Raw genomic sequence first — 26458 nt, forward strand, 5'->3', positions numbered from 1 at the left:
TGGTAGGATAAACAAGGAAAACATTTTTACTTGGATGTACTGTAGATCATCACCATGTGGGTGGCTTCCTGACCATCACCAGTACAGTTGAACATCTGGTGTTATGCTGAAGATGAAGAGACCCTCCACACTCTGAGGCAGTTGTCCTAGATACCTAAGTGATTTACCACAAGATTAATTCCGAAGAAGGTCAGATTCTGAGGAATTTTGTAATTAGCTCTGCAACAGATGAAAGAAAATTACTAGGGCTACTAAGAAATAATTAATGCGATCATCATTCCCTCTCTGACATCTTTTCCAACCGCCTTCTTAAGGAGCAGGAATAAGGAGGGGAAAAAGGACCTGTTCACCCTTAGTTCCAACATCATCCTGCTGTACTGCAGGAGGTTCACTCTGTAACATCTGGCCATGGAAATCCTTTGTAGATGAATAGCCCACAAGATGAGTAACAAGATAAATCTGTGAATGCTCCAGTCCTGGATATCAAGCACTAAGTGTACTTGTTGTGGTTAGCTGGCAGCCTGTGCAGACGGCAGCAGAATAGGACAGTGGGAAGAACAGCGACCAGTCCGGGAGTCTAGAGAGGACTCAGACAAGGGTCCTGTATCCGATACGGAGATGGGGCCAGTACCATCTGGGAATTATGTGCTGACTCCGGAGCCTCCAGAATCTGGCAGCAGTGAGGCGGTGGAACAAGGGGAGCCTGTTCCCTGTGCGCAGAGCTGCCAGAAGGCAAGAGCAGCTAAGACAAAAGGGGCAACTCGGAAGTAAGGCTTGGAGATGATTGCCCCTTCCATAAGGTATAAAGGAAATGCAAAGGTGGAGAAACCTTTGCAGAAAGCAAAGTCGTTTGCTCTGTTCAGATTAAACCTTGAAGCTCTGTGTGGCCATTGTATTTCATTTTGCTTTTTACAGTTAATTTGGCACTTTAGTTGGCAGCAATTCAAAGGAGATAAAGGTGGGTGCTTATTTCGTGAGACTGTTTGGGACTCATTATGGGCTGGGAATGAACATAATTCCCAGCGTTGAAATAAAACAAGAGTTGTTTGGGCTAAGCGTGTGCTTAATTACAGTCTCGGGAAGCCTTGGTCAGAACAGTACTAGAATTCGTGAATTTTTTTAGAATTGCAAGTTCTAAATTATTTATGTAGAGATTGTCTCTGACCTGTGCCAAATTTGTCTATTCTGAAGACTATTGCTGCCTTCAGGATTAACATCTTGAAGACTAACATCTCTAGGATGGATAGATAGAAATTTCCAGACATGGAAATGTCCAGTTCTCCACATCAAGATATGAGACTAGATTTTAAGGGAGAAAAACTGGGTTACTTGGTTCCTTGACACAAAGGTGCTTTTTTCAAGAGCCAACTGGACTTTCTGGGTTGTTGTTTTTTTTTTTTTTGTGAAGATGAAGCTTCTTGGATGAGTAGTGAAATATCTTCTAAGAAAAAACAGAAAGTCCAGTTGCCTCTTGAAAAAAGCACCTTTGGGACAACCATGACCTGAGAATCTCCATAGAGGTTTTCCTTGAGTTTAGCCCAAAAAGGAGCATTGAATCTAACTGGGAAGATTCAGTAATGTGGAGGATATTGGTGGAGACTACTTGAAAAAATCAAAACTGATTGGTTCACATCTGTAGCTAGGTTCATACAACCATGCACTTAAGAGCTGCTCTTCCGGTTGCTTCCAGTTTCCAGTGCTCCCACATGTGCAAAGACCAGCTGGCCGGTGCGCATGCACATGCCAGAACCCAGAAGAGCAATGGGTGACAGCTGACATGCCCAGAAAGATGGCTCTGCATGCCACTTCAAGCATACGTGCCATAGGTTCACCATCACAGCCCTATAATATCTCTGAGGTGACACCATCTAGTTGATCTTGTTTAGACTTGAAATCTAAGATAAGGCTTGGATGGGAGATCTTCAAAAAATACATAGGTTATAAATAATCTGGGAATTTGAAAGAATATTCCAGAAGAGGCAAATAACAAGCCATTTCTATGTTGTTGCCAAGAAAACTAAGTTGTTATCTATAAATTCAACTTAAAAGACTTTATTTCTTTACTGGAAGTAGTAGCATACTGTGTGGATTTTATAGAAGTTTTAAAATGCATAGATTTTCACTTGACTTAACTGTTTTAGCTTTTTAAAATCTGTTTTCATTGCTTTTATTCACTTAAGCCAGGGGTCTTCAAATTTGACAGCTTTAAGACTTGTGGACTTCAACTCCCAGAATTCCTCTTCCAGTTATGTTACCTCAGGAATTCTGGGAATTGAAGTCCACAAGTCTTAAACTTGCCAAGTTTGAAGACCCTTAAGCAATCTAGAAACAGGGACAGTTCAGTGATATATAATTATGATAAATTAAAGTGAAAATTAAAATTATCTATATTAAGTAACACCAAAATACAAGCAACAAATAGATTCACTCATTTAACCTGGCTACTGTGTATTCATGAAAACCACGAAAGAGATTGCAATCTGACATTCAGATACATCCCATGATAACCAACCTAGTGGCTGAATTCAAATTCGAATAATTTAGCTACTTACCACCCTTTGTCCATTTTAATGATAGCCCAAGGAGATCCAAAGTTTTTGATTCTTAATTTCATTTAACTTCAATGTTATTTCTAAACTTGGCTGCCTTAATTATGGGTTATTGCAATGAATAAACCAGATTGATACATATTGCATATGAACTGGAAATTTATATTAGTCACTGTTTGTTGGGTCAAAAATAGGGGGGGGGGGAGAGGTTTTTGATTTCTTCATAGGTCTGGAAGGAAAAGGGAGAAGCTTGTAAACTTACCGCTATTCAGTTTTAAGATCTGAATGGTGTGATTAAAATCCTGCTGGTTGAAAGTTATATTTTAATTACTGAGATCAGATTAAAAACAGTTAATCCCTTCTTCCAGTCATATTTTACACCCGGATGCTTATTAAATTATCTTGACTGCAGGGTAACTCTTGAACAAGCACAATTACCTTCCAAGAAGCAGGTGGCACAAGTGGAGAAAAGGACTTGGCCTTTTTTTGTAATTTGAATGATCATCCTGGAGATGTTCCTCAGCCTCACCTACCCATCCAGAAATGCCATCTTCTAGTTGCATTTCTAGAGTGGGGCAGAGAAAGACTTTTCCTGGATGCCCTGTCTTCTTTATCCTAACTGTGCTTGATTTCATGCCCTTTTGCCTGCTTTCTTGCTTGGTCTTTCTCCCAGGGGTGGGCTTCAAATAATTTAACAACTGGTTCTCTGCCCGGTTGCTGGGTGGGCGTGGCCACAGTGGGTGTGGCCTAGTCTGCCTCCTGCACCACCCTGGGAGTGAAAACAGGTCCATTTTGCCCTTCCTGGGCTCCGGAGGCTCTCTGGAGGCTGGAAATGGGCCTGTTTCCCGCCTTCCGGAGGCTCTGGGAGGCCCATTTTTCGCCCTCCCTGAGCTTTCCTGCGATCCAAATTGGGCCACGTGGGGACTCCTGGGAGGGAAAGGGCAGGGATGGGCAGGGTCAGCCAGTCATTGGAACTACTGGTTTGCTGAACCAGATGTAAAATTAACATCTGGTTCGGCCGAACTGGCACAAACCAGCTGAAGCCCACTCCTGCTTTCTTCCCACAATTTTTGCATTTGTTTCCGAAGGAAGGAAGGAAGGAAGGAAGGAAGGAAGGAAGGAAGAGAAAGAGAAAGAGAAAGAGAAAGAAACAGAAACAGAAACAGAAACAGAAACCAGGTTACCAAAAAAGAAACCAGTTCTGGAAAGTGGCAAAGGAAGGAGAAGATGATAGACAGCAGCTTTGTATTGATGCATGAAAGGGTTGGAGCTTGCATCACGTTGGCATCACACTCTCAAAAATGTTGGATCCTGAAGACATCTGTGGTTGGCAGTAATGTAATGAAAAATGTCTTGCTGCCACAGTAGGGAGATTGTTCAACCTTGTACACATTACTCAAGATACAGAGAAACTCTTCACCTAAAGAGTATCAGGCTTCCAAAAAAGCAAGAAAGATTGAGACTCTTCTAACCGGTTTTTCTTTATTGTTCCTCGCCTATAGGCAGAAGTCTTGCCAAACGGAAGCAGTTCCTTGCACCATAAAGCATATATTCTGGGAACCAATAGGAAGGAGCTGTCTCAATTCTCATTCTCTAAACTGTGCTAACTTTTGCTTCTTTGGAATGCACCCTCTCTCCTGGGAATTCAAACAATATTCCATCACCAAAGGACACTGTATAGCAGGAGTCGCCAACCTTTTGGACCTCAGGGACCACCAAACTCAAAATTTTAAATCTCGCAGACCAGAGACCCTGGGAAAATCCCCAAAAAAGTCTGCAGGAAAATTCCCCACCCTGTTTTCCTAGTAATCGATCATTCTTTATTTGGGATTGCAGGATACTCTTTCCAGCTCCGTTCTCGGGGGGTGGGGGAGAGAGAGAGAGAGACTTTTGGCTTCATACAAGGAAAGCAGCAGAAGCAGCAGAAGTCTTTCTTTCTCTCCCCCAAACTCTGCCAGAAATGAGTCTTTGCGAGACTTGTCTCATTGGCGCAGCCTCTTGGAGCAGGATGCCTTGCAGGGTCCCAAAGACTCATTTCTGGTGGAGTTTGGGGGAGAGAAAGAAAGACTTTTGCTGCTTTCCTTGCGTGCAGCCAAAAGCAGAAGAAGAAAGAAGCAGAAAGAAGCAGTCAGGTGGCCATGCGAGGTGCGTGGGGCACTTGGGGGCAAGTTCCCTCCCTCCGCCCTTTTCCTCCTCCCCTCACTACCTTGTGTTGTTCACAATGCAAGCGACGCAAGCTTTGTGTTCCCGCCGGCCATGTGGGCGGCACAGCCTTGTGTTCCCGTATAGCCTGGATTAGTTAGTTTACTTTATTGTTATTGCACCTCGTACAATGAAATTAAACACCATCTTCAGTGCACATCTTGACCATGAATATAAACACAAACATACATCCTTCACACTCCACATTAATTGCTTTGGGGGTGACATTTCTCTGCGGACCACCAAAATTTTCTCACGGACCACCAGTGGTCCCCGGCCCACTGGTTGGCGACCCCTGCTGTATAAGACCTAGCTAGAAACTTAATTTCTCTTCCTGCTGACTGGTGACAATGATAATTATTTCCCTGCCCGCTCACCTACTTTCCAACCCATCTTAAGACTATATATGAATTCAGGTACAAGTGTCTGAGATGATTCAGGATCCATGTCTGAAATCTTCACAATTCCGAGTCTCAAACTGATGGAAGATCTGTGGAGACACCTTAGAACCATTTATATTACTTCATGCAGGACTTTTTACACCAAAGTTTGCTGGATGATTCATACAGCTTTATTTCTTACACAGTGCTAAACCAGACTTACATTCATTCATTCATTCATTCATTCATTCATTCATTCATTCATTCATTTATTTATCTCTTTCCCCCCCCCCTTATTTAGAAGTGACTCTGCATGTATCAGGTCAGTGAGAGAGTAAACATTCTAGTATTTAACTTTTCTGTAGCTTATTAACAAAAGTGTTTAAAGTAGGGATTTCTGAAAAATAAATTCTTTATATGAGATGTAGCAGTTTGCAATAAATTTGCCATGACTGCCATCTAGTGTCAGGAGTTGTCTAAGATTAATTATTTAAAAACAAACATACATAATCTGAACCTGCTGACATGGAAGTTACACCTTGATACTGCATTGAAAAATTAGGGAAAATTAATGGAAGCTTACATTCATTTGCAAAAATAATCTTCAACCTTGATGCTGAAATTAGCAGTATTAACAAGCATTAATAATGCTAAAATTGATAAAAGGCTTAATAAAAGTTTTGCTTACTGCTGTAAAAAAATGATACTCTGGTTAATTAGAAGATGGACTTAACTTTGGTCTTACTTTGAATGTTCTTCCTGAATCTCATCCTTTTGCTACAATCTGGAATGGAGACAATGCAATTCATTGTTCCTTTATCTCCCACCACGTGTGTAAGCCTGTGTACTAGTTTTAGCTATCAAGTTGTCACTTTGAAACTGTGAAGCAGAGGTGGTATTCAGCAGGTTCTGACAAGTTCTGGAGAACCGGAAGCGGAAATTTTGGGTAGTTCAGAGAACTGGCAAGTACCACCTCTGACGAGATTTTACAGTATCCTTCCCCTGCCACGCCCACCAAGCCACGCCCACAGAACCGGTAGTAAAAAAAAAAAATGAATCCCACCACTGCTTTGAAGTATCTGCTGATAATAGAAGACCTAAAATATTAACCAATGTTGCATGGTCTCTGCAGTTACGGTGAATATTCAGATTCAATTTGTTATCACAATAATTATTCTCAACGAGATACAACTCCAGCTTTTAACTTTGGATCTCTTTCTCTTCTTTTTTCTTTCCCTGTTTACCTTTCATGCTCTTTTCTGGCTTACCTCCTAATTCCTTGGACCAGTCAGTCTTCCATTCCTATCCTTGCCCTGTAGTTTTGGGGTATCCAACCTTGACAACTTACTAGCTGGGGAATTCTGGGAGTTGAAGTCCACAAGTCTTAAAGTTGCCAAGGTTGGACATCCCTGCCTTGTAGCTTGGCCTTGTTTTCTATTTTCTTCTGCTGTCCTACCTCCTGATTTCTGTCAATGACTTTAAAAGAGACAACATTTGCATCTTGGGCTAAGTTCCCTCATGGCATAGCTACAAACAGCATCTTTGTGCTAGCAGTCAGCTTCTATGATGGGCTAAAGAACTGTGCTTAGAATGATGCATCAAAGTCTCAATTCTTCTTTGAAAAAGCCAAAGAAAGAAACCATGTTTTGTTTTAATATTTTGTCCTCTTAATTTCTTCACAGACATTGATTCATGCTTCTTCCATTACAACGATGGATAAAATGAATTTCACACACTTCATTTGGGTTTTGATTCGATTTTGTTTTGTTCTCGTTTGTATTGTTTTTCTCTTTTTTCTTCCAGCTTTTGGCATTTCTTCAGGGATTATTTACATTTTACCATGAGGGATACGAGCTGGCCCAGGAATTTGCACCATACAAGCAACAGCTGCAGTTCAATTTGCAGAATGTAAGGCTAAATTTCATTTACTACTATTTTTTGAATAATTGAATACCTTTGTGATGAATGCCCAATTCAGTTACAACGTTGAAACCTCTAGAATATAAAATGAATAATTTCAGGCACACATGCACAAACTTTCCTGCATTGCTTATCATGTTTATTTATTTTTTATATATTTTGAAATTTATTTGCCTCCCATCTCATGATTCTAGGCAGCTTAGAATACAAAAACAAAAACATTAAAACCACCAATTATAAATTATAATTCCAAGGAACAGACATTTCAGGTCTCTACCTTGGAAAATCAAGTTTAGCATCCCTAAGTTATAAGCAAGTACAGGTAGTCCTCGGTTTACAACAGTTCACTTAGGGGCCATTCAAAGTTACAACATCACTGAAAAAAAGTGACTTATCACCATTTTTCAGACTTATGACCATTGCAGCATTCCCATGGTTCAGTGTGATTTACATTTAGATGCTTGACCACTCACATTTATGACGGTTGCTGTTGTCCCGGAGTCAAATAATCACCTTTTGTGACCTTCTGACAAGCAAAGTCAATGGGGAAGCCTGTTTCACTTAACAACCAAGTTACTAATTTAACAACTGCAGTGATTCACTTAACAAAGGTGAAGTTGTAAAAAAGAACAAGGAAAAGTTGTAAAGTGGGGCAAAACTCAACTTTTAACAAATTTCTCACTTAGCAACTTAAAGTTTGGGCTCAAAGTTGCAAAAGGGGATCACATGACCCTGGGACCCTGTGGCCGTCATAAATATGAGCCAGTTGACAACTGCCCAAATTTTGATCATTTGACCACAGGAATGCTGCAACAATCGTAAGTGTGAAAAATGGTCATAAGTATATTTTTCAGTGCCGTTGTAAGTTCAGGCGGTCACTAAATAAACCCAGGGGTCTTCAAACTTGACAGTTTTAAGACTTGTGGACTTCAACTTCCAGAATTCTACCTCCAGTCATGTTAGCTCAGGAATTCTGGGAGTTGAAGGCCACAAGTCTTGAACTTGCCAAAGAAGTCCCTTGAAATAAACGGTTGTAAGTCAAGGACTACATGTAATATGGTTATATGCAGCTAAAAAGCACTGCTTAAATGGAATGTTATCTGCCACCCATCTTCCTGTTACCTTTTATTGTTCAGCTCCACAAAAGGACACACTTCAAAGCAGAGCAAGTGCTTTGATCATCTGTTATTTTTTTTGTTTTCCTTTTTCTTACTGGCCTGTTAGAAGTCCAGATGCATTCTGAAAATAAAAACGCTGAGAGTAGAATTTTGTTCTGCAGCACGCCAACTTCCCATTTTTATGAGATGTCTATAAAAAGTCACGTGGGATAAGGATCCTTAAGAATTGCAAGTCTAGGGTCTTTGAGCAATTTTAATTGACATCAGGACATGTGGAAACATAATTTCAATAAATGGGAGTGAATATAGTAATAGCACTTAGACTTATATACCGCTTTATAGTGCTTTACAGCCCTCTCTACACGGTTTAGAGAGTCAGCCTATTGCCCCCAACAATTTGGGTCCTCATTTTACCCACCTTGGAAGGATGGAAGGCTGAGTCAACCTTGAGCCTTGGTGGGATTTGAACTGCCAAATTGTAGGCAGCTGACTGCAGAGGTAGCTTGCAATACTGCACTCTAACCACTGCGCCACAGAGGCTCCTCTGTGGATATGTCACAAGATGCATTTTATATTTATTATATGTCACAAAATGCATTTTATATTTATTATGGTTTAATGTAGTTTCCCCCTCGCCCCTTTCCATCTTAATCCCAGATAACTGGAATGTCCCAAAAGTGCTTTTCCAAGAGGCAACTGGACTTTCTGGTTTTTCTTTGAAGACGTTTCACTTCAAGAAGCTGAAGAAGCTTCTTGGATGAGAAGCAAAACATCTTCAAAGAAAAACCAGAAAGTCCAGTTGCCTCTTGGAAAAAAGCAACTTTGGGACAACCCTGATCTGGAGGACTGAGAATTTCCATGGACAGATAACTGGAATGTAAAAGGAACTAAAAGAAATATTAGGGTGAGTTAGTCTGAAAATATGCTTTGTGCTGAACAGCTTATTAATGTAGAGTGCAATGATTGAAGACAATGAAGTATTGTGGATGTCAGTCCTCAAAATACTTTTAATTCTTGTGTTGTCATCTGTTTTACCTTTGGGGCAAATCCAAATTGCTGCCTAGAAGGAGAGAACAGATAAATAGAAGTTTCTTAATCTCTGAATTAAGAAGAGGATGAGAAAACGGTGATCCTCATACAAACTTCCAAATGTCAACAATTCAAAACTGAGGAAGCAAAAATTTCATATTTACTGTTTCATATTTTATGTTCCCTCAACAGAATTGTAAAACCTGAACACAGGGAGCAAAAGGAAAGTGCGTACTTGTTAAGATCATATCTGAAGTGTTGGTTTTAAAAGCACCAGGGGTCACTGTTGCTCTAACTTTCTATTTTGCAAGAGCAAAGGGGATGCATTTTAGCCACACCGCTGAGGAAATTTACAGGTCATTGTTAGATTAGTTAGATCCCACAACTCTGGTTACATTTCACAATGATTTCTGCCAATTGTTGACCTTGTGAAAAGCTGCTGTACTTAGTGTTAGATGTCATCTTCAACAGTAAGTTGAAAGAGAGACGGAAAAACTCTTTTAATTCCTGAGTTTCTTTTTGGCTTATTTGGTGCTTGGCTAAAAATAATAAATATCCTCCAAGGCCACTTTACATGAATGTGATAATGTTGTTGCCTTGAAGTCTTTTTACTTTATTAGCAGAGGAGAGATTCTATATCTGTACTTGAAAAAAATATAGTTGCAGTTAGGTTTTCATGACAAGCACTAATGGAGACCTGCAATGTTACGATACTAGGAAATTGTACACTAATATATAATATTAGCATTCTCTTCAGATATACTGTATAGTTTGCTTATTAATAGCCATTTGTATTCGGAGGAGTTATAAAGGCAAGTATATTAATATATTAAGTTCTGTAGATGTTAGGCAGAATAGTTCTATTAAATGCAATAGCAGATAACATAATCAGAGTTGGAAGGGACCTTAAAGGTCATCTAGTCCAACCCCCTGCCCAAGCAGGAGACCCTACACCATTTCTGACAGATGGCAGTCCAGTCTCTTCTTGAAAGCCTCCAGTGATGGAGCTCCCACAACTTCTGAAGGCAAGCTGTTCCTTTGGTTGATTTTTCTCATTGTCAGAACATTTCTTCTTATTTCCAGGTTGAATCTCTCCTTGTTCAGTTTCCATCCATTATTCTCTGTCTGGCCTGAAGGTGCTTTGGAAAACAGCTTGATCCCCTCCTCCTCTCTGTGGCAGCCCCTCAAATATTGGAAGACTGCTATCATGTCTCTCCTGGTCCTTCTCTTCACTAGACTAGCCAGGCCCAGTTCCTGCAACCATTCTTCATATGTTTTAGTCCCCAGTCCCCAAATCATCCTGATTGCTCTTCTCTGCACTTTTTCTAGAGTCTCAACATCTTTTTAATAGTGTGGTGACCAAAACTGGATGCAGTATTCTAGGTGTGGCCTTACTAAGTGTTTATAGAGTAGTATTAGTACCTCTCTTGATCTTGATTGTATTAATGCAATTTAGGATTGCATTAGCATTTTTGGCTGCTGCTGCTCCTATTTAGCTGATTGTCCACTAAGACTCCAAGATCCCTCTCACAGTTACTGCTATTAAGCCAGGTTTCACTCAGTCTATATGTGTACTTTTGGTTTTTCTTGCCTAAGTGTAGGACTTTACACTTAACATGTAAGTCTATGTGCAATAGCACTTAAACTTATATGCCGCCTCACAGTGCTTAACAGCCCTCTCTAAGCGGTTTACAGAGTCAGTCTGTTCCCCCAACAATCAGAGTCCTCATTTTACCAAACTCGGAAGGATGGAAGGCTGGGTCAACCTTGAGCCGGTCAGGATTGAACTCCTGGCAGTTGGCAGAATTAGCCTGCAATGCTGCATTCTCACCTCTGTGCCACCACAGCTTATACTGGTGCAGGGAATCCTAGACTTAACAACCATTCATTTAGTGACCTTTTGAAGTTACAGTGGCAGTGAAAAAAGTGATTTATGACTGTTTTTCACACTTACAACCATTGCTACTTCCCCATGTCACATGATCAAAATTCAGATGCTGGAGACTGGCTCATATCTATAACAGCTGCAGTGTCCTGGCATCATGTGATCCCCTTTTACGACGTTCTGACTAGCCAAGTCAAAGGGGAAAACAGATTCAATTAACAGTTGTATTACAAATTTACTGTAGCTACAGTGATTTCCTTAACCATCGGCAAAAAAAGATTGTAAAATGGGGCAAAACTCAACTTAACAAATGTCTCTCTTAACTGCATACATTTTTGGCTCAATTATGGTCATAAGTCAAGGACTACCTGTATATGTTTCATTACTGGGCTTCAGGGACACTTATCCTATCTCATTTGCGTTTGTAGTTTTTAATGCGGGGGGGGGGTTCAACTCGCGGCCCGCAGGCCGGATGCATCATGCGCTGGCCACGCCCGGTTTAGCGAAGATAGGGAGTCACAATACGTCACATGATGATGTGGGTTTGACACTCTTGTTTTAATGTGTGCCTTCATAGTTAAAGGTCTTAAGTGAGAAGTCATAAAGTAATTGAAAAATGTTGACAAGCTGTAGACTTTGCTTGGGCTGTAAATGCTTATAGTAGCAAACAGTAGGTTACATGTTTGAATATTTGCCAGAGGAAGAGGGACAACTAAAAGATAATATAAGAAGACCATGATTAGCTTATGTTGGATGCAGAAGGAGATAGGAAAAAATATATAAATCTGGATGCTTTATACATTCAGAACCATTGGAGCAAGCTTATAGTTAGTTCTTCCTTAGAAATTTTAGATAGAAACAGAGCAGTGGCTTATGCAGAAGTAAACTACTAATTGTACTAGATCACATTCCGAATAGAATGCGTATAACTCATTCTATTCAGAAATGTGATATACTCCTCTTTCTTTTTCTCTGTCTGTTTGCTTAGACCAGGAATAATTTTGAAAGCACGCGTCAGGAAGTGGAACGACTGATGCAGAGAATGAAGTCTGCCAGCCAGGATTATAGGCCACCGAGCCAGTGGACTATGGAGGGCTACCTCTACATCCAAGAGAAACGTGAGTAGTCAATAGGCCACACAATATATTTGTAAGTTAACTGTCAGAGTTTGTCGCAAAAATCACATCCAGAAAGCACACACAGATAACTGATTCAGCAAGATTCATTAACTTCTTTATATACATAATAACACATGAAGTAAATTTACAATACAAACTGCAGATTCTTCCAACGTGGTAGCAGTTACAGGCAAAAACACAAGCAGAGGAGAGAACAGCAGAGAACAGTTTCAGTTTTGATTCAGAGTTGCAGATAAATTTGCAGCTTCAGAGCTCAGAGCTTAATACAAAGCCACACCCAGGCTCCTTCCAGTTTCAGTTTCCAAACAGTCCTCATTGGCTGACTTAGTTGCTATGCCTATTCATTGGCTGACCTTGTTACCATGCCTCTGCCAATTTATGAATATTCTGACATTAACCACAGGTTGATACGTCATAGAGTTAAATACACATTATATATAATGGCAATCCCCAATTTACAAACACAATTGGAACCAGAATTTCTGTTGCTAAGCAAGGAGGTTGTTAAGTGAGATGTGCTCAGTTTTATGACCTATTTTTTGCTCCAGTTGTTAATTGAATCACTGCAGTTGTTAAATGAATCACACAGTTGTTCCATAAACCTGACTTCCCCTTGTCAGAAACCAGCTGAGAAGATCAGAAATGGTAATCACATTATTCCAGAATGCTGCAACTATCCTAAATGCAAGCCAGTTGCCAAGCTCCCAAATTTTGATCACATGACTATGTGTAGGTATAAGGACTTGTCGTGGGTCATTTTTTTCCAGTGCCATTATAACTTCTAACAGGTGCTAATCAATGACTGTAAGTTGAGGACTACTCTTTTCTGTTACATTGGTTTGTTGCGCAGTCAGCCAGATGTTGACAGTGGATTTGGCATTTTTACCCACCTATCAAGTCTTCCCCAAGGATCTGGGATAGGCAGATGCTGATGTTTTTGTGGTGTTAGAGCAGGGGTGTCAAACTCAATTTCATTGAAGGCCGCATCAGGGTTGTGTTTGACCTTGGAGGGCCGGGGTGGGTGTGGCCAGCTCGATGTCACTCGTGTGATCAAATACCACTTTTACTAGTAATTTATTTTGCTGGCACTGTGCCAGCAAAATGGAGTTGGGGGGACACACGTGCATCCCTCCTGGGCTCTGTTTTCGGCTGCAACGGCCTCCTCCAGCCCTCTTTCTTACGAAAACGGGACTTGGGCGGGCCGCGCACAACCCTCCTGAATTCCTTTTTTGCTGGCAGAGGCACCGAAGATCAGTCCTTCATTGTTTCCAGGGCAGCCACATAGCACCACATGGGCTGGATCCAACCCTTGGGCCTACAGTTTGACACCCTTATGTTAGAGATATCATAGCAGGACATAAGCTGTTCTGAGTAAAGCTGCCTTTGGTAATTGACTAATGGTAAATTTGTCAATGCCTTTGATGTTCAAATTCTTTTGTGATTATACCCAATGTGCTTGTTGTTATTGGTACTACTTTTGCTTTCTCCAATGATATTATTGTTGTTGTTGTTGTTACTATTTCTCTTATTATCAGACTACATCAATGCACCTGTAGAAAGCCTTTTGTTGCCAGATTTACTATTTCACTATGGGATGTCCATATTTTAGTAAAATTCAGATTTTACTAGAAAGATAAGGCACCTGCACATTGAGGTAGAAAGACCAAATGCTAGAACTGATCTTTATGATAAATCATTAGAAAGAAGTAACCGAACTTCCGGTTTGTCGGCCATGCGAGCGGCAGGGATTTGCGAAGCTGCGCGATCCCTGCCGCGCTAGCCGCTTTTGGGGCTCCGACCCAGACGGGTGCAGAGCTAGGCTGCCCTGCAGGGGCAGCTGAAGGTTGGGGGATCCGGAGAGGGGTTTGGGGTGTTGCAGACCCCTCCCGGCCGGTAGAACCCCCTTTTCCCAGGACACGGTGCAGCGGCGGTCCGTAATGGCCGCCACAAAGAAGCTGGCAGCCGGGTAAGAATGCGCAGGAGGAAGTGGAGAAAGTGCTTGAAAGGAGAAAGTTTTTCTTGGCTCCTAGGACTCTAAGACATATTTAATAAAATTCCTGAAAAGTATGACTTTCTGAATAATACCTGCCAGAAGAGGAAAAAGCGGCAGTTTGATGGTGCTGAAAGGATAGCTTTCCCTCTTTTCCTACGGAATAAATAACTGGATATTAAGAAATCTATTTTTTTAGGTGAAAATTGGTTTTAAGCGATGAGTGGGAAGAGAGAGGATTAAAAAGAAAATATTTGTATGCTAAGACTTTGTTGGAGGAGATGCCTTAAGGATTTGAAGACTAGAATATATTACAATAAGATTTTAAATAGATTTGGACTTTCTTTCTCTTTGATTGATATTACCCCAGAAGGAGAAAGTGAGAACTCTGCCTTGGTTTGGACTGACTGATAACTTTGGGACTGCTTTATTTTTTTTTATTTTCTTTTGAATATTCTGGTTGTTGTAAGAAGAAAGAAGGGAAAAGAAAAGAAAAGATTTATAATGGCTTTTTCTGTTGAGGAACTAAGAAAAGAATATGAACAAGCAAAAAAAAAATGGTAAAGATGGTGTGGAAGAAGCTTTCCTTTTTTTTTAGAAATGGCGCTTACTAATTATCAACAAACATTACAACAGATGAAGACAGCAGAGGAACAAGAAAGAAAGGAAGGAGCCATTTTTAATGAATCTCAGAATTTGATCAAGAAAGAAGGAAGAGAGAAAGAAAAGAAAAGAAGAGAAAAGAAGAAAACTAAAGGACTTAAGGACTTAAGATCTAAAAAAACATTTAAGAAAGGGAAAAATAAGGTGCAAAACCAATATGATGATAGTAAACAAAGGGAAAAGGAATACGACAGAGAAGGGAAGCCGGTAAGGCAGAGGCTAGAAGAAGTGGGGGTAGAAAGGTTTGTTGGGAGAAGAAAGAAAGGGAAAAGGTGGAGAAAAGCTACAATGTTTTGAAATTAAATGGAAAAAGGAATTTTTATGGATAATGGATAAAGTATAATTTTTTTAAAAAAAGATTTTGCGAGGTACATAAGATGAGATGGTAGTATTGTAATGGTTTAAGAGTTGATAAGAGATTAAAATGTTAAAATGTTTAAAAATGATTGGCTTTAAAATTTAATAATAGGGAGGTTTAGAATACTGTTTTAATTAAAGAGTTTAATAAGATTATGGTATTGATGTTATTATAAAATTTTTATTATAGTATTTGTTTTTAATATTTGGATTTATTGTCTAATTATGTATTTAATTATTTTGGATGTACTAGTTAGATAGAATGTACCAAGCAAAATCGGATTGGGTACTGGATGTTATCTTAAAGGTTAATTTGATTAACTTAGGGGGAGATAGAAAGGCATCATACTCCTATTAATGATTTCAGGAGAAACTTATTTTCTTCTTTTTATAAGGAATGAGACAAAGGGATGATAAAAAATGGACAAAAGATACAAATATAATGATTCAAACTAAGATGATTAATTAAGATAGAATTAAGAAGAGTGAAATATGTGGAGAAGTTAATATAGAAGGCTTAGAATGGTAAATAAAATAAGTAATGATATGTAAGATGAGTATGAATATAATTGAAGTCCATGAAGAGAAAGATACCTGGGTCCAAGTTACTTTCCAAAAAGATTTTTTTATGTTTTGTGTGTTGTGTGTATATGTTTTTTGGGGGGGAGAATTAGTAAAAGCTTGCAGAAATATAGAATGAGAATAATGGTAACTAAGTCAGAAAGAAATAGACGAAATAATAATAATGATATTGAATAAGAGTAAAGAGAAGTAAAGAGAAATTGAATAAGAGGTTTTGTATGTTATATGGAAATGGTTTAAAACAGAATCATAATTTATCTGACTTGTTAAATTTACAATGAAAAAAGGTTTAAACATGTAATGAATAATGATAATTTGTGTGTTTTAAAAATTAATAAAACTTGTTTTTTTTAAAAAAAGAAAGAAGTAACCAATAAGCACAGAGATTTTGCAATAGCAGTTTATAAATAAGCCCTTTGCATATTTCAAGATGTCATCAAATGGCAGAAGTTTTTATTAGCTTCCCAAGGGGTTTCCATCATTGTATCATACATATGATAAGAGCAACAGCATGGTTGTTCCTGGGACATATATCAGATACATCCATTTGATTTTTTTTTCTCAATATTGCGTGACCACTTAAAAATGATTGTTAAATTGCTGGCTCTGGAATGGAGATGTTCAATCGCCTCAAAGTGGATCTCCGAGGAACAAGTAGCTTTGAGATTAGGATTGTCTCACTGAAATGTTTTGCCGTTTCCTCTTATTAAACAGCTTCTAAGTGACAAAAAAAAATTGCTCTTTCCTTCACAGTGATTTTCTGAGGCTGCCTTACCTGCTTCAGAACAGCCACTGTTTGCTCTGAGCCGTTTTTTCCCCTTCTATCTTTTAATTAACTGGTAATAATACAAGGCAACCCCTCCACCTCAAAGGTCTCTGTTAAGCGGAAATTACCTTGGACATTATTAAGAGAAGAGCAAGGACATAGGAAAATGCCAGGCACACACGGTGCTTCATTAAACAGTGAAAGGCCAAGATGACATGATGTTGTAGTGGAGGAAATTATTTGCTCATTTGTTTAGGCTAAGGGAGAAAGATGACACAAATGTAATTTTGATCTTAGATATACAGTAAAAGCATCAATTGTTCTCTGATCATCTTGGTTCGGGCTATGCAAAGGGAACGTGCATTTCTCCTCCTATATGGCAGGCCAGTTTACTTATTTATTTATTATTATTGTGTGGTAATTTTGAGATGGATGATAAGAATAGATCAGGTTTCCCCCACGTATCTCAAAATACTCAGCGCTAATTTTGGGAAAACACCTAAAGCACCTTGTAATTTAGGACTTCTCTCATGAAAAACTTGTTTCATGGGTGGGCATTTTCCTTTTCTTTTTGGTGCTTATTGCTTTTATACCTTTGTTTTTAATTAATTTTGTACACTTCCCAGTATCATGTGGGATCCTTGGTGCCTCTCTGAGCTTGGTGGTTTTCTTGCAGATGTTTCATTACCCAACTAAGTAACATCATCAGTATGTCATCTACAGAGTCATCTACAAGTGAGGTGGCCTTAGAAATAGGAATCATCAATAAATTAGTAAATTTGATATTTTAATAACAATTTGTTTATACTGTATCGCTGTAGTATAAATTTTACCATAAAAGGTTTCTTTGTTATGATTTTTTTGTTCTAGTGATCCTCCCAAAAAAACCCACCAACCCTTGTTTTTCCCCCTTCTTTTTAGGACCACTGGGATTTGCTTGGATAAAACATTACTGTACATATGACAAAGGGACCAAAGCATTTACAATGAGTATTTCTGAAGCTAAATCTGGAGGGAAAGTTGTAAGTATCATCCCGAAGGCCAAACAACTTTTTAGTCATCTGCTTACGAAGTTTACCAAGGATAGTGTTTCTTTAAGCAAATTGTATTTAATGTAGTATTAAGAAGTTGGGGGCAAGGAGTTCAGTATTCTTTTGGAGTAGGTCTTCCAGTGGGAAAAAAAAATTATTATTATTATTTTGTGTTTGAATTAACCTTCACATTCATTTATATATATTGACATGTTATGAGCTGCGGTGGTGCAGTGGTTAGAACGCAGAACTGCCTGCAATTTGGCAGTTCGAATCTTACCAGGCTCAAGGTTGACTCAGCCTTCCATCCTTCTGAGGTGGGTAAAATGAGGACCCAGATTGTTGGGGGCAATAGGCTGACTCTGTAAACCGCTTAGAGAGGGCTGTAAAAGCACTGTGAAGTGATATATAAGTCTAAGTGCTATTGCTATAAGTGCTATTATGGATCTGAAAGAAAATGGGGCTAGAATGATGTCTCAGAATGATCTCCCAGAATATTAATTTATTATTTATTAAACAAAATTATATGGCAAAAGAAAACTGGGCTAGAATGATGTCTGTATCCCCCAGAACATTTATTTATTAAACAAAATTATATGGCAAAATTATATTGTATTGTATTTCAAAGATCCTGCCTTCATTATTTTTACAAGTAACTCAAGGCGGCGAACATATCCAACACACCTTCTTTCTCCTATTTTCCCCACAACAACAACCCTGTGAGATGAATTTTGCTGAGAGAGAATGATTGGCCCAAAGTCACCCACTGGCTTTCATGCCTAAGGTGGGACTAGAATTCTGGTCTACTGCTTTTGTAGCCCAGTGCCTTAACCACTAGATCAAACTGGCACTCTCTCTATTCTATCTTAAGTCTTAAAATGTAACATCCTTAGGAGAAATTAACAGATTAACTGAGTTGGAAGGGACCTTGTAGGTCATCTGGTCCAACCCCCCACCCAAGCAGGAGACCCTACACTATTTCTGACAAATGGCAGTCCAAACTCTTCTTGAAAGCCTCCAGTGATAAAGCTCCCACAACTTCCAAGGAACAACTGTTCCATTGGTCAATTGTTCTCACTGTCAGAAAATTTTTCCTCATTTCTAGATCGAATCTCTCCTTCATCAGTTTCTATCCATTATTCCTTTCAGGTACCTTGGAAAATAGCTTGACCCCTTCCTCTCTGTGGCAGCCCCTCAAATATTGGAAGACTGCTATCATGTCTCCCCTGGTCCTTCTCTTCACTAGACTAGCCATGCCCAGTTCCTGCAACCATTCATCGTATGTTTTAGCCTCCAGTCCCCTAATCATCTTGGTTGCTCTTCTCTGCACTCTTTCTAGAGCCGTGATGTTGAACCTATGGCACATGTGCCACAGGTGGTAAGCAGAGCCATTTGTGCTGGCACATGAGCTGCAGGCAAACATATCTCACTGTGCATGTGCGAAACTCACAACTGGTTTTTGGCCAGTTTGAGGCCTTTTTCGGCCTCCCAAAGGCTTCTACAAGCTTTGTAGGCTGAAATCTAGCCCCGTTTCATCACTTCCGGTATTTTCGGAAAAACAGGAAGTGATGAAACGGGGCTAGATTTCGGCCTACAAAGCTTATAGAAGCCTGCAGAAGCCTTCCTCAAGCTTTTGGGAGGCTGAAAAAGGCCTCAAACTGGCCAAAAATCAGCTGTGAGGCGCAGTGCAGATAAGGGGGTGGTGGTGGGGATTGCGCGCACATGTGTAGGGGATGTGAGGTGGGGTGCGCATTGCCTTCTGGGTGCTGGCACGCAAGAGCGAGTGTGCAAGCACGCACACAATTTTTGGCACAAGAGCCCAAAAAGGTTAGCTACTGTTCTAGAGTCTCAACATCTTTTTTATAATGTGACCAAAACTGGATGCAGTTTTGGTCACATTATAAGTGTGGTTTTATGTCTGTTAAGTTAAGATTTGGAAATGTGATAATGAAAAAAAAGTAAAGTGTAGAGTGATGGTGCTCAGTTTTAATTATTTCCTATATACAGAGAGCAACAAATTCATTATCTTCTAATGGAGTCATTCTCAACCTTCACCACAGACCCCCTTTAAATATCTTTTGTGGCCATGGACCCCCCAAGGCTTAACTCAAGGTTTAAATGATAACATTTCTTCAAGCCTTTGTAGACCCTCTATGATGACATCATAGCCCTCCAGGGGTCCACAGACCGCAGGTTGACGACCACTGGTCTAATGTTCCAGACTAGAAAGTGGCACAAACTTAGCTAAGTTAGCTTGGGCCAGTCCCTCTCTCTCCAACAATGGTTTGCAATGGCAAACCACTTCCAAAATCTTGCCATTTGCAATATCCTTTGTAACTCCAGATTTATTAGTTAAACTGAGAAAAAGTTGCTTATTGCTAAATTAGGCAAATGTCTGCAGAACCTGTTGCAAAAGAGATACTCTTTTGCCTCATTCAAAATACTTCCTGAAATAACATGTGAGCACTACATAAAAGCAAAGGTAAATATGCATGTCTATGCAAATGTAATAAATGTAGAAGAGAAATATAGATCTGGTAGGTCTTACATATTTTAAGTCTGTATTTTGTTGGTCTCATGGCCAACAAATATTAATATTAAGCAGGTGCTGGATAAATCTTTCTCCTGCTGCCTTTTTCTCAGCATCTTGATTATACCACCGTTAATTAATCAAAGCTCCTGTGATTGATAATTAATTTCTTCATCTTAGTTGGAAATTGATTTGGTTGTGTAACAAGTAATGAATGATTGTTCATTCTAACTTTAAATGTTTTGATTTTTTTATAGAATGGCCTTGTTCCAAATTCACCAGACTTGTTCAAGCTGAAGTCCTGCATCCGGAGAAAAACAGATTCAATTGACAAGCGCTTCTGCTTTGATATCGAAGTTGCCGAAAGGTTTGAAATTTTAGAAAGGGTGATTTTTTAAATTCTCTTAAAGGAAAAAAAATGCCCTGGTGCCCTACCAGGACATTTTGTGAGCAATCTACATACCACTTCACTCCACAATGTGGTTTTTTTTCCCCCCTGTTCCCAAAACCTCTCTTGATTATACAAAATGTGACGGAAACCTATTCGTAATGGTAACAGTTTTCTACTTTTTTAGAAATAAAACAGGTGTGTTAAGTCCTCCAGAATCATTTTACCTGTAAAGCATCGGCCCTTAAATCTCCTCAGTGACTTTCAGATCTTTTCATGAGGGTTTTTGTTCAAGTTCTGTTTCTCTCAGCAGATTTGATATCCTAGAACAGGGGTCCCCAAACTTCCTGGATTGGTGGACCAGCGGTGTGGGGGTGGGGAGAGGAAATGGTTGTGTATGAGTGACAGGCACACACACTTTTGTGCACAACTCCATTTGCGCAAGTGACGGGACACTTGTGTGTGTGTGAAGCTCCATTTGTACTTTCGCGGCCCGGTTCCAAACAGGCCTTGGTTCAGTAGCAGGCCAAAGCCCAGGGGTTGGGACTCCTGTTAAGGTATTGGGATTTAAGAGCTGATGAAATGTAAGGCTGATGCTATGTAAGGCTGGTGCAATGTAAGGCTGGTGCAATGAAGATTGGTATTGGTATTGCCTTTTTAAGACTAAGAATGGGTCCACAGAAATCTTTACCTCTTTCAGAGGTGTTTATTATAAGGCAGCCATTAGAGGGCGTGTTTCTCTCTCCTTGTGTCCAGTATCCATTGCAGAGTTGTCCATGTAGAATTAAGAAGATTGATTGCTTGTCAAGTATTTGCCTACCATGTATATTTCTGTATATGTCTTGTATATAAACCACTGTTAAATGCCTAGATCTCTGTGTGCTGTGTTTTGCTCCTGGGGTCTCATAATAGTAGCCACGCTGCAAACACTCTGCTGTAGAAGGCCCTATTCTTTTCCATTATGGAACATACCTTCTGTAACGTTATACATGTATTCCCATTTCAAAGTTGTCATTTCAATTTTCTGTGCTGTTGGATATCCATAACCGAGATGGTCCCTACCATATTGATAGCCTCCATTAATATTGGTTGCCCCTACATTGGCTGGCATTGCTATCTCTGTGCTTTATCTAATATTTAGCTTAATAGTTAACTGCAGTCTGTGGCCTCCTCTTAAGGTAGGGACTGAGTTCAGAGTTCTGAGTTCTTTAATCAGGATTGAGAATACTTTTTTCTTGGTGGTCTCTGTAAACAATTCTTGAGATTTGCATCACAGAGATCCTATTTCAGAAAATCAAATCTTTCTGGTTAATCTATGTAGCCAGCTATTCAGTTCCAGTATCTCTTCTTTCTTTGTTTTCTTACTTTCATTTTCATTTTGCAGTCGTCCCGTCCCGTCCCCCCCGTCCCCCCCCCGCAAATTTTCCTAATGAATTTCTCCTTTGGGTTTATAAAGTATAGAAAATACTAAAAATATAAATTGCTGTTATTTTTTCTGAATGCACCACCTGTTATCATTTTGGAAGATTACAGAATTACTGATGTGAATGTATTTTATTGTGTATGTATGTATATCAGTTGGTGTCTGTGTATATACGTGTGTGTATTCCGACACAAGTCTGGAATATTAAGCATCTATACATCCTTCATAATAGGATTCTCACTTAATACATCAAAAGCAAACCTATCTCACTGATTTAAAATTAATAGCAAAAATAAAGTATTCTGAAATGAATAAAATCTTATCAATGCATTTTCTTTAACGCTGTTTTTAACAAAAAATACAATTTGAATTTGCTCTTCTTGAAAAATGTTCATTGACCTTGCTGTTTACTATTTAAGAAATTTTAATCTTTGTGTTATTTTCTGCTGTATTGCTGTCTTATTAACTTTGTTCAGCTTATAGCCTAGAAAATTTCCACTTGGGAAACTTAAAATAAGTAAGAAGATTTTGTATTAAGAACAGAAACAGTTAACCTTATAAGAACTTATTTCCAATATGCTCAGATGAATTGTAATACCTAACATCTTTTCATCTTCGATGTTTTGCACTTTTATTTAGTGTAGCTTTCAGATTCATGGAAACAAAAGTGAATAACCAAGTTTCTAATTTGTATGTGGTGTTCTTTTTTTTTTAATAGACATGGGATCATTACCCTGCAAGCTTTTTCTGAATCCAACAGAAAACTCTGGCTAGAAGCTATGGATGGGAAGGAACCTGTAAGAAAAACATTAGTTATTCTCTTCCCTCCCTCCCTCTCTCTCTCTGATTTTTGAAAGTAACAGACATAAAATAGTTTTGCATGTCATTTAAAAATATCAATGCTTTTTTAAAATACAAATATACTTTAATTAATTTATTTATTTGTTCTGACTTGATTTACTGCAAACTATCAAAATCTCTCAGTGATTTATTGTAAAAATAAAGTTAATATCAGGACAATAAAAGGAATTAAAATAGCAAATAACTGAAATTAGAACTGAAGAAGCTTCTTGGATGAGAAGTGAAACATTTTCAAAGAATAAAACCAAGAAAGTCCAGTTGCCTTTCGGAAAAAACACCTCTGGAACAATTGGCATACTAAGAGTAATCTAAGAGTAATATTCAACCCTGAGGATGGTTAATGGCTTGAGAGTGGTCCTACCACCTCTTTAACTTTTTAACCTTTAAATTTGTAACCTCTAATTTTACTTTGTTTTTAATTCTGTTTTTAACTCTGTTTTAATTATGTTTTTATATTGCTATGTATTTTTTATTTGTAAACCAATTAGAGTCACCTTAGGTGAGATGGGTGGCATAGAAATTTGATAGATGGTAGGTGGGTAGGTAGGTAGATATAGATTATTATCTAGGTTGTTGTAGAGGTACATGAAAGGAGGCATCTGTAGGTTGGTGAGAGTTACATCCCATCAATAATTTTTTTTTATTAAAAATTTTATTTGGGTTTTCACAAAACATAATACAAGTAAAATTTCTTTTTTTGAGAATAGCATGGTCCCGGGTTATCACTTCTCCATACAGACACAAATTCAATTTCATATTCATCTTTGTGTTCTATTCCATATCTTATTACTATTCTAACATTTTCTCAATATTTTTCCCTTCCCTTAGTTTTCTCAATCTTTCTTTTAATTATCTCATTCCTTCCTAAATTCAATTACATATATCTTTTTCTAAGTTTCAATACCTTTCTAGTCATTATATTTATACTTTTGTCTGTCCTGTTTCAATTTCATATTTTTCCCTATAGTTACTAATTAGAGCATGACACCTTTGTATCTTTTAATTTTTATCCATTCAACTCTTATTTAAACTTCAATTTATGCCTTTACAATTATAACATTCAATATAACACGTAACTTCCAGTCGAATGCTGCTTGGTACATTCTTAAAATACGCACTAAGTTCTTAAAGAGAAAATATATATATAACAATAATAAATAAAATACTTATTCTATTCCAATTCAGCTCCATCATTAATGTTAGTTATAATCTTTGACATCTTTAACATTTCTTTTCAATAGGGTATCATACTTCTATGAACATTTATAATATTTCCATAATTTTTTCATGTTTCTTTCATATTCCTCTTCACTTAAATTTTTATAACACATTTATAATAATTAAAATGTTCCCCTCCTTTCCTAATTTCATTTCTCCCATTCTCTTTATTTCATTTATTTATTAAACATTCCATTCCATTACAGTGAGTATTTTATCTATCATTTTAATCACACTTGCTTCATATTTTCAAAGTTCATTTCTATTTCTAATATAACAATACTATCTTATGTACCCTTGCAGAATTCCCCTTTCAATTAAGTTTTCACCCATTATCTCTGTGTCTTCTAAATAGGCTTATATCCTTAAGCCTTGTTTTCCCTGTTTCTCTATATCCTGTTTCTGTCCTTTATAATTTCTTTTCCTTTCCCTCTTCCCCCTCTTCTTCTCCCTTCCCTTTTTGACCCCTTCTGTCTCTAATTTTGATTCTCTCTTCTGTAATCCTCTCTTCTGTTTCTTCCTAATGTTGTAATTACTTTTCAAACTATTCTTTTTTGGGGTTGTTTTTTCAGATCTTAAATTTTCCACTCTCTTTCCCCCCTTTCCTTTCTTTTCCCCACATATAAATACTTGGTCATTGAAGATGGCTTCTTCTTTGTCCCGCCCTTCTTGTTCTACAGGCATTTCTTGTTGTTTCTCATAGTTCAGGATCTCCATTTCTAAAAATTGAAATATGAAGCCAAAAGAACCTCTTCCTTCTTGTGTATCTTCTTTCTGTTTTTTAAGTTCCATTCTCAATTCTTCCAAGAGTGATATTATTTTAAAAACTTTTAAACAACCACCCGATTAATTTTAGTCCTTTAGATCCAATAGCCAAAAATCACCAAGTAATCCAAATAATCCAAAGCTGTTTCTTCTTGCTTCTTTTTTTCCACTTTCTCTTCCTGAGGTTCTCTTATCTTGTTACAAAGTTTCAGTTAAAATGTATCTTTTAGGAATCTTGTTAAAGTCTCACTGTTAATTCCTTTCACTTCCAGGTGGTCTCCTCCATTTTTCCAGATCCCACCCTTTTGTTTTTTTTCCTTCTTTTAAAAGTTTCTGAGAGTCCAGAAATCTTTATTATCCCCTTGACATTTTATTTTCAGCTTAAATACCTGTTAATGTCAAAGTGGATTTTTGCCAGTTTCTTGCTTAAATCTATTACTTTTCAATATAGGGAAGAAAAGAAAAAAAACAAAATCCTTTCCCTTCCCTCTCTCATTCGCCGCTTCAAAGTCTTATTTGGGAACAATGTTGTTCTTTATAATTCAAATTCCAGGCTACCTTATATTGTTGCTTTTTCAGTTCGACCCGGTCAGCCAAAACTTTCTCTTCTTATCTTCGTCCTGCACATTCTTTTCCGGTCGAGTTCTTTTTTGAGGTGGCCATTTCTGACCACCGCTACAACTGCCTTCGGGAAAGGGAGTAATGGCCAGCTAGGGAGGAGAGATGCGACTCTCCTCGACCCTGCTGGCAGTCTCCCCACCCTTCACCACCTCTACGGGGTGGCTTAGCCCCGAAACCAGCCGGCTCGGGGCACTCCAGTGGCGAGCACAGATCGAAACTGCGCACAATCGCAGATTTCGGTCTGTCGCCGAAGAAGCCCAAACCCGAAGCCTCCACATCCCATCAATAATTGATTCATTTTGATTTGATTTGATTTGATTTATATGGCCACTTATCTTACCAATGCACCTCTGGGCAGCCAACAAGAATTAAAATATTTATATAAATGTAGTTCCCAGCCAACTAGCATAAATGGACTCCTAAAAAACACCATTAACTAACAACATAGGCTCAATTACTCTTCTAGCCCCCATGCCTAGGAAAACAGCCAGGTCTTAAAACTTTCTAAAAGATGAGCACAGTTAGGCCAGCTGAACTTTGAGTGGTTTGGTGTTCCAAAGGGTAGATATAGCTACACAAAAGTCATACTTCATGGGTCCCTCCAATGTTGGCTAGAACTGATGAGAATCAGGTAGTGTGGTGGAATGTAATCCAAAGTTGCAGGAGGCAGGGGTTCTGTCCCAGAGAGCAAAGACCCAACATAGCTTGGAATCTTTAGTAAGCAGAAAGAGAGTGTAGGTGAGTCCTCCCTAGCAGTTCACAACTATATCTAATAGTTATACAGATAGTACTTTAGTCTGGTAAGACTCCTGTCTATAGGCAAATAACAATAACTCTGATTTTTAAAAAAGTGAAATAGCCTCATCTGATTTTCCAAAAATTACATTACAATAATACAAATTTGGTTGTTTTTTTTTAGATTTATACTCTGCCAGCTATTATTAGCAAGAAAGAAGAAAGTAAGTTGAATTTTAATTATATGAAATTATTATGTATGTTTAGGTTTTTTTAAGTTATACACATTTCCTCTCCCCCCATTTT

At 38.5% G+C, this 26458-nt stretch overlaps 1 protein-coding gene across 2 annotated transcripts in view; it reads left to right on the forward strand.

Moving 5' to 3' along the window:
* Window positions 1-26458, forward strand: part of ARHGAP42 (Rho GTPase activating protein 42) — a 159751-nt gene that overhangs the window by 99820 nt on the left and 33473 nt on the right. For both annotated transcript variants that reach the window (XM_026675601.2, XM_087966177.1), the window contains 6 exons: window positions 6935-7039; window positions 12072-12201; window positions 17502-17602; window positions 20399-20508; window positions 22671-22749; window positions 26337-26376. In XM_026675601.2, the coding sequence (XP_026531386.1) occupies window positions 6935-7039; window positions 12072-12201; window positions 17502-17602; window positions 20399-20508; window positions 22671-22749; window positions 26337-26376 (565 nt within the window). The remainder of the gene's footprint in view (window positions 1-6934; window positions 7040-12071; window positions 12202-17501; window positions 17603-20398; window positions 20509-22670; window positions 22750-26336; window positions 26377-26458) is intronic.

The sequence above is a fragment of the Notechis scutatus genome, chromosome 5 (assembly GCF_049901735.1).
Source record: "Notechis scutatus isolate UNSWTSFEM ecotype Mainland chromosome 5, rNotScu1.2, whole genome shotgun sequence".
Classification (NCBI taxonomy): Eukaryota; Metazoa; Chordata; class Lepidosauria; order Squamata; family Elapidae; genus Notechis; species Notechis scutatus.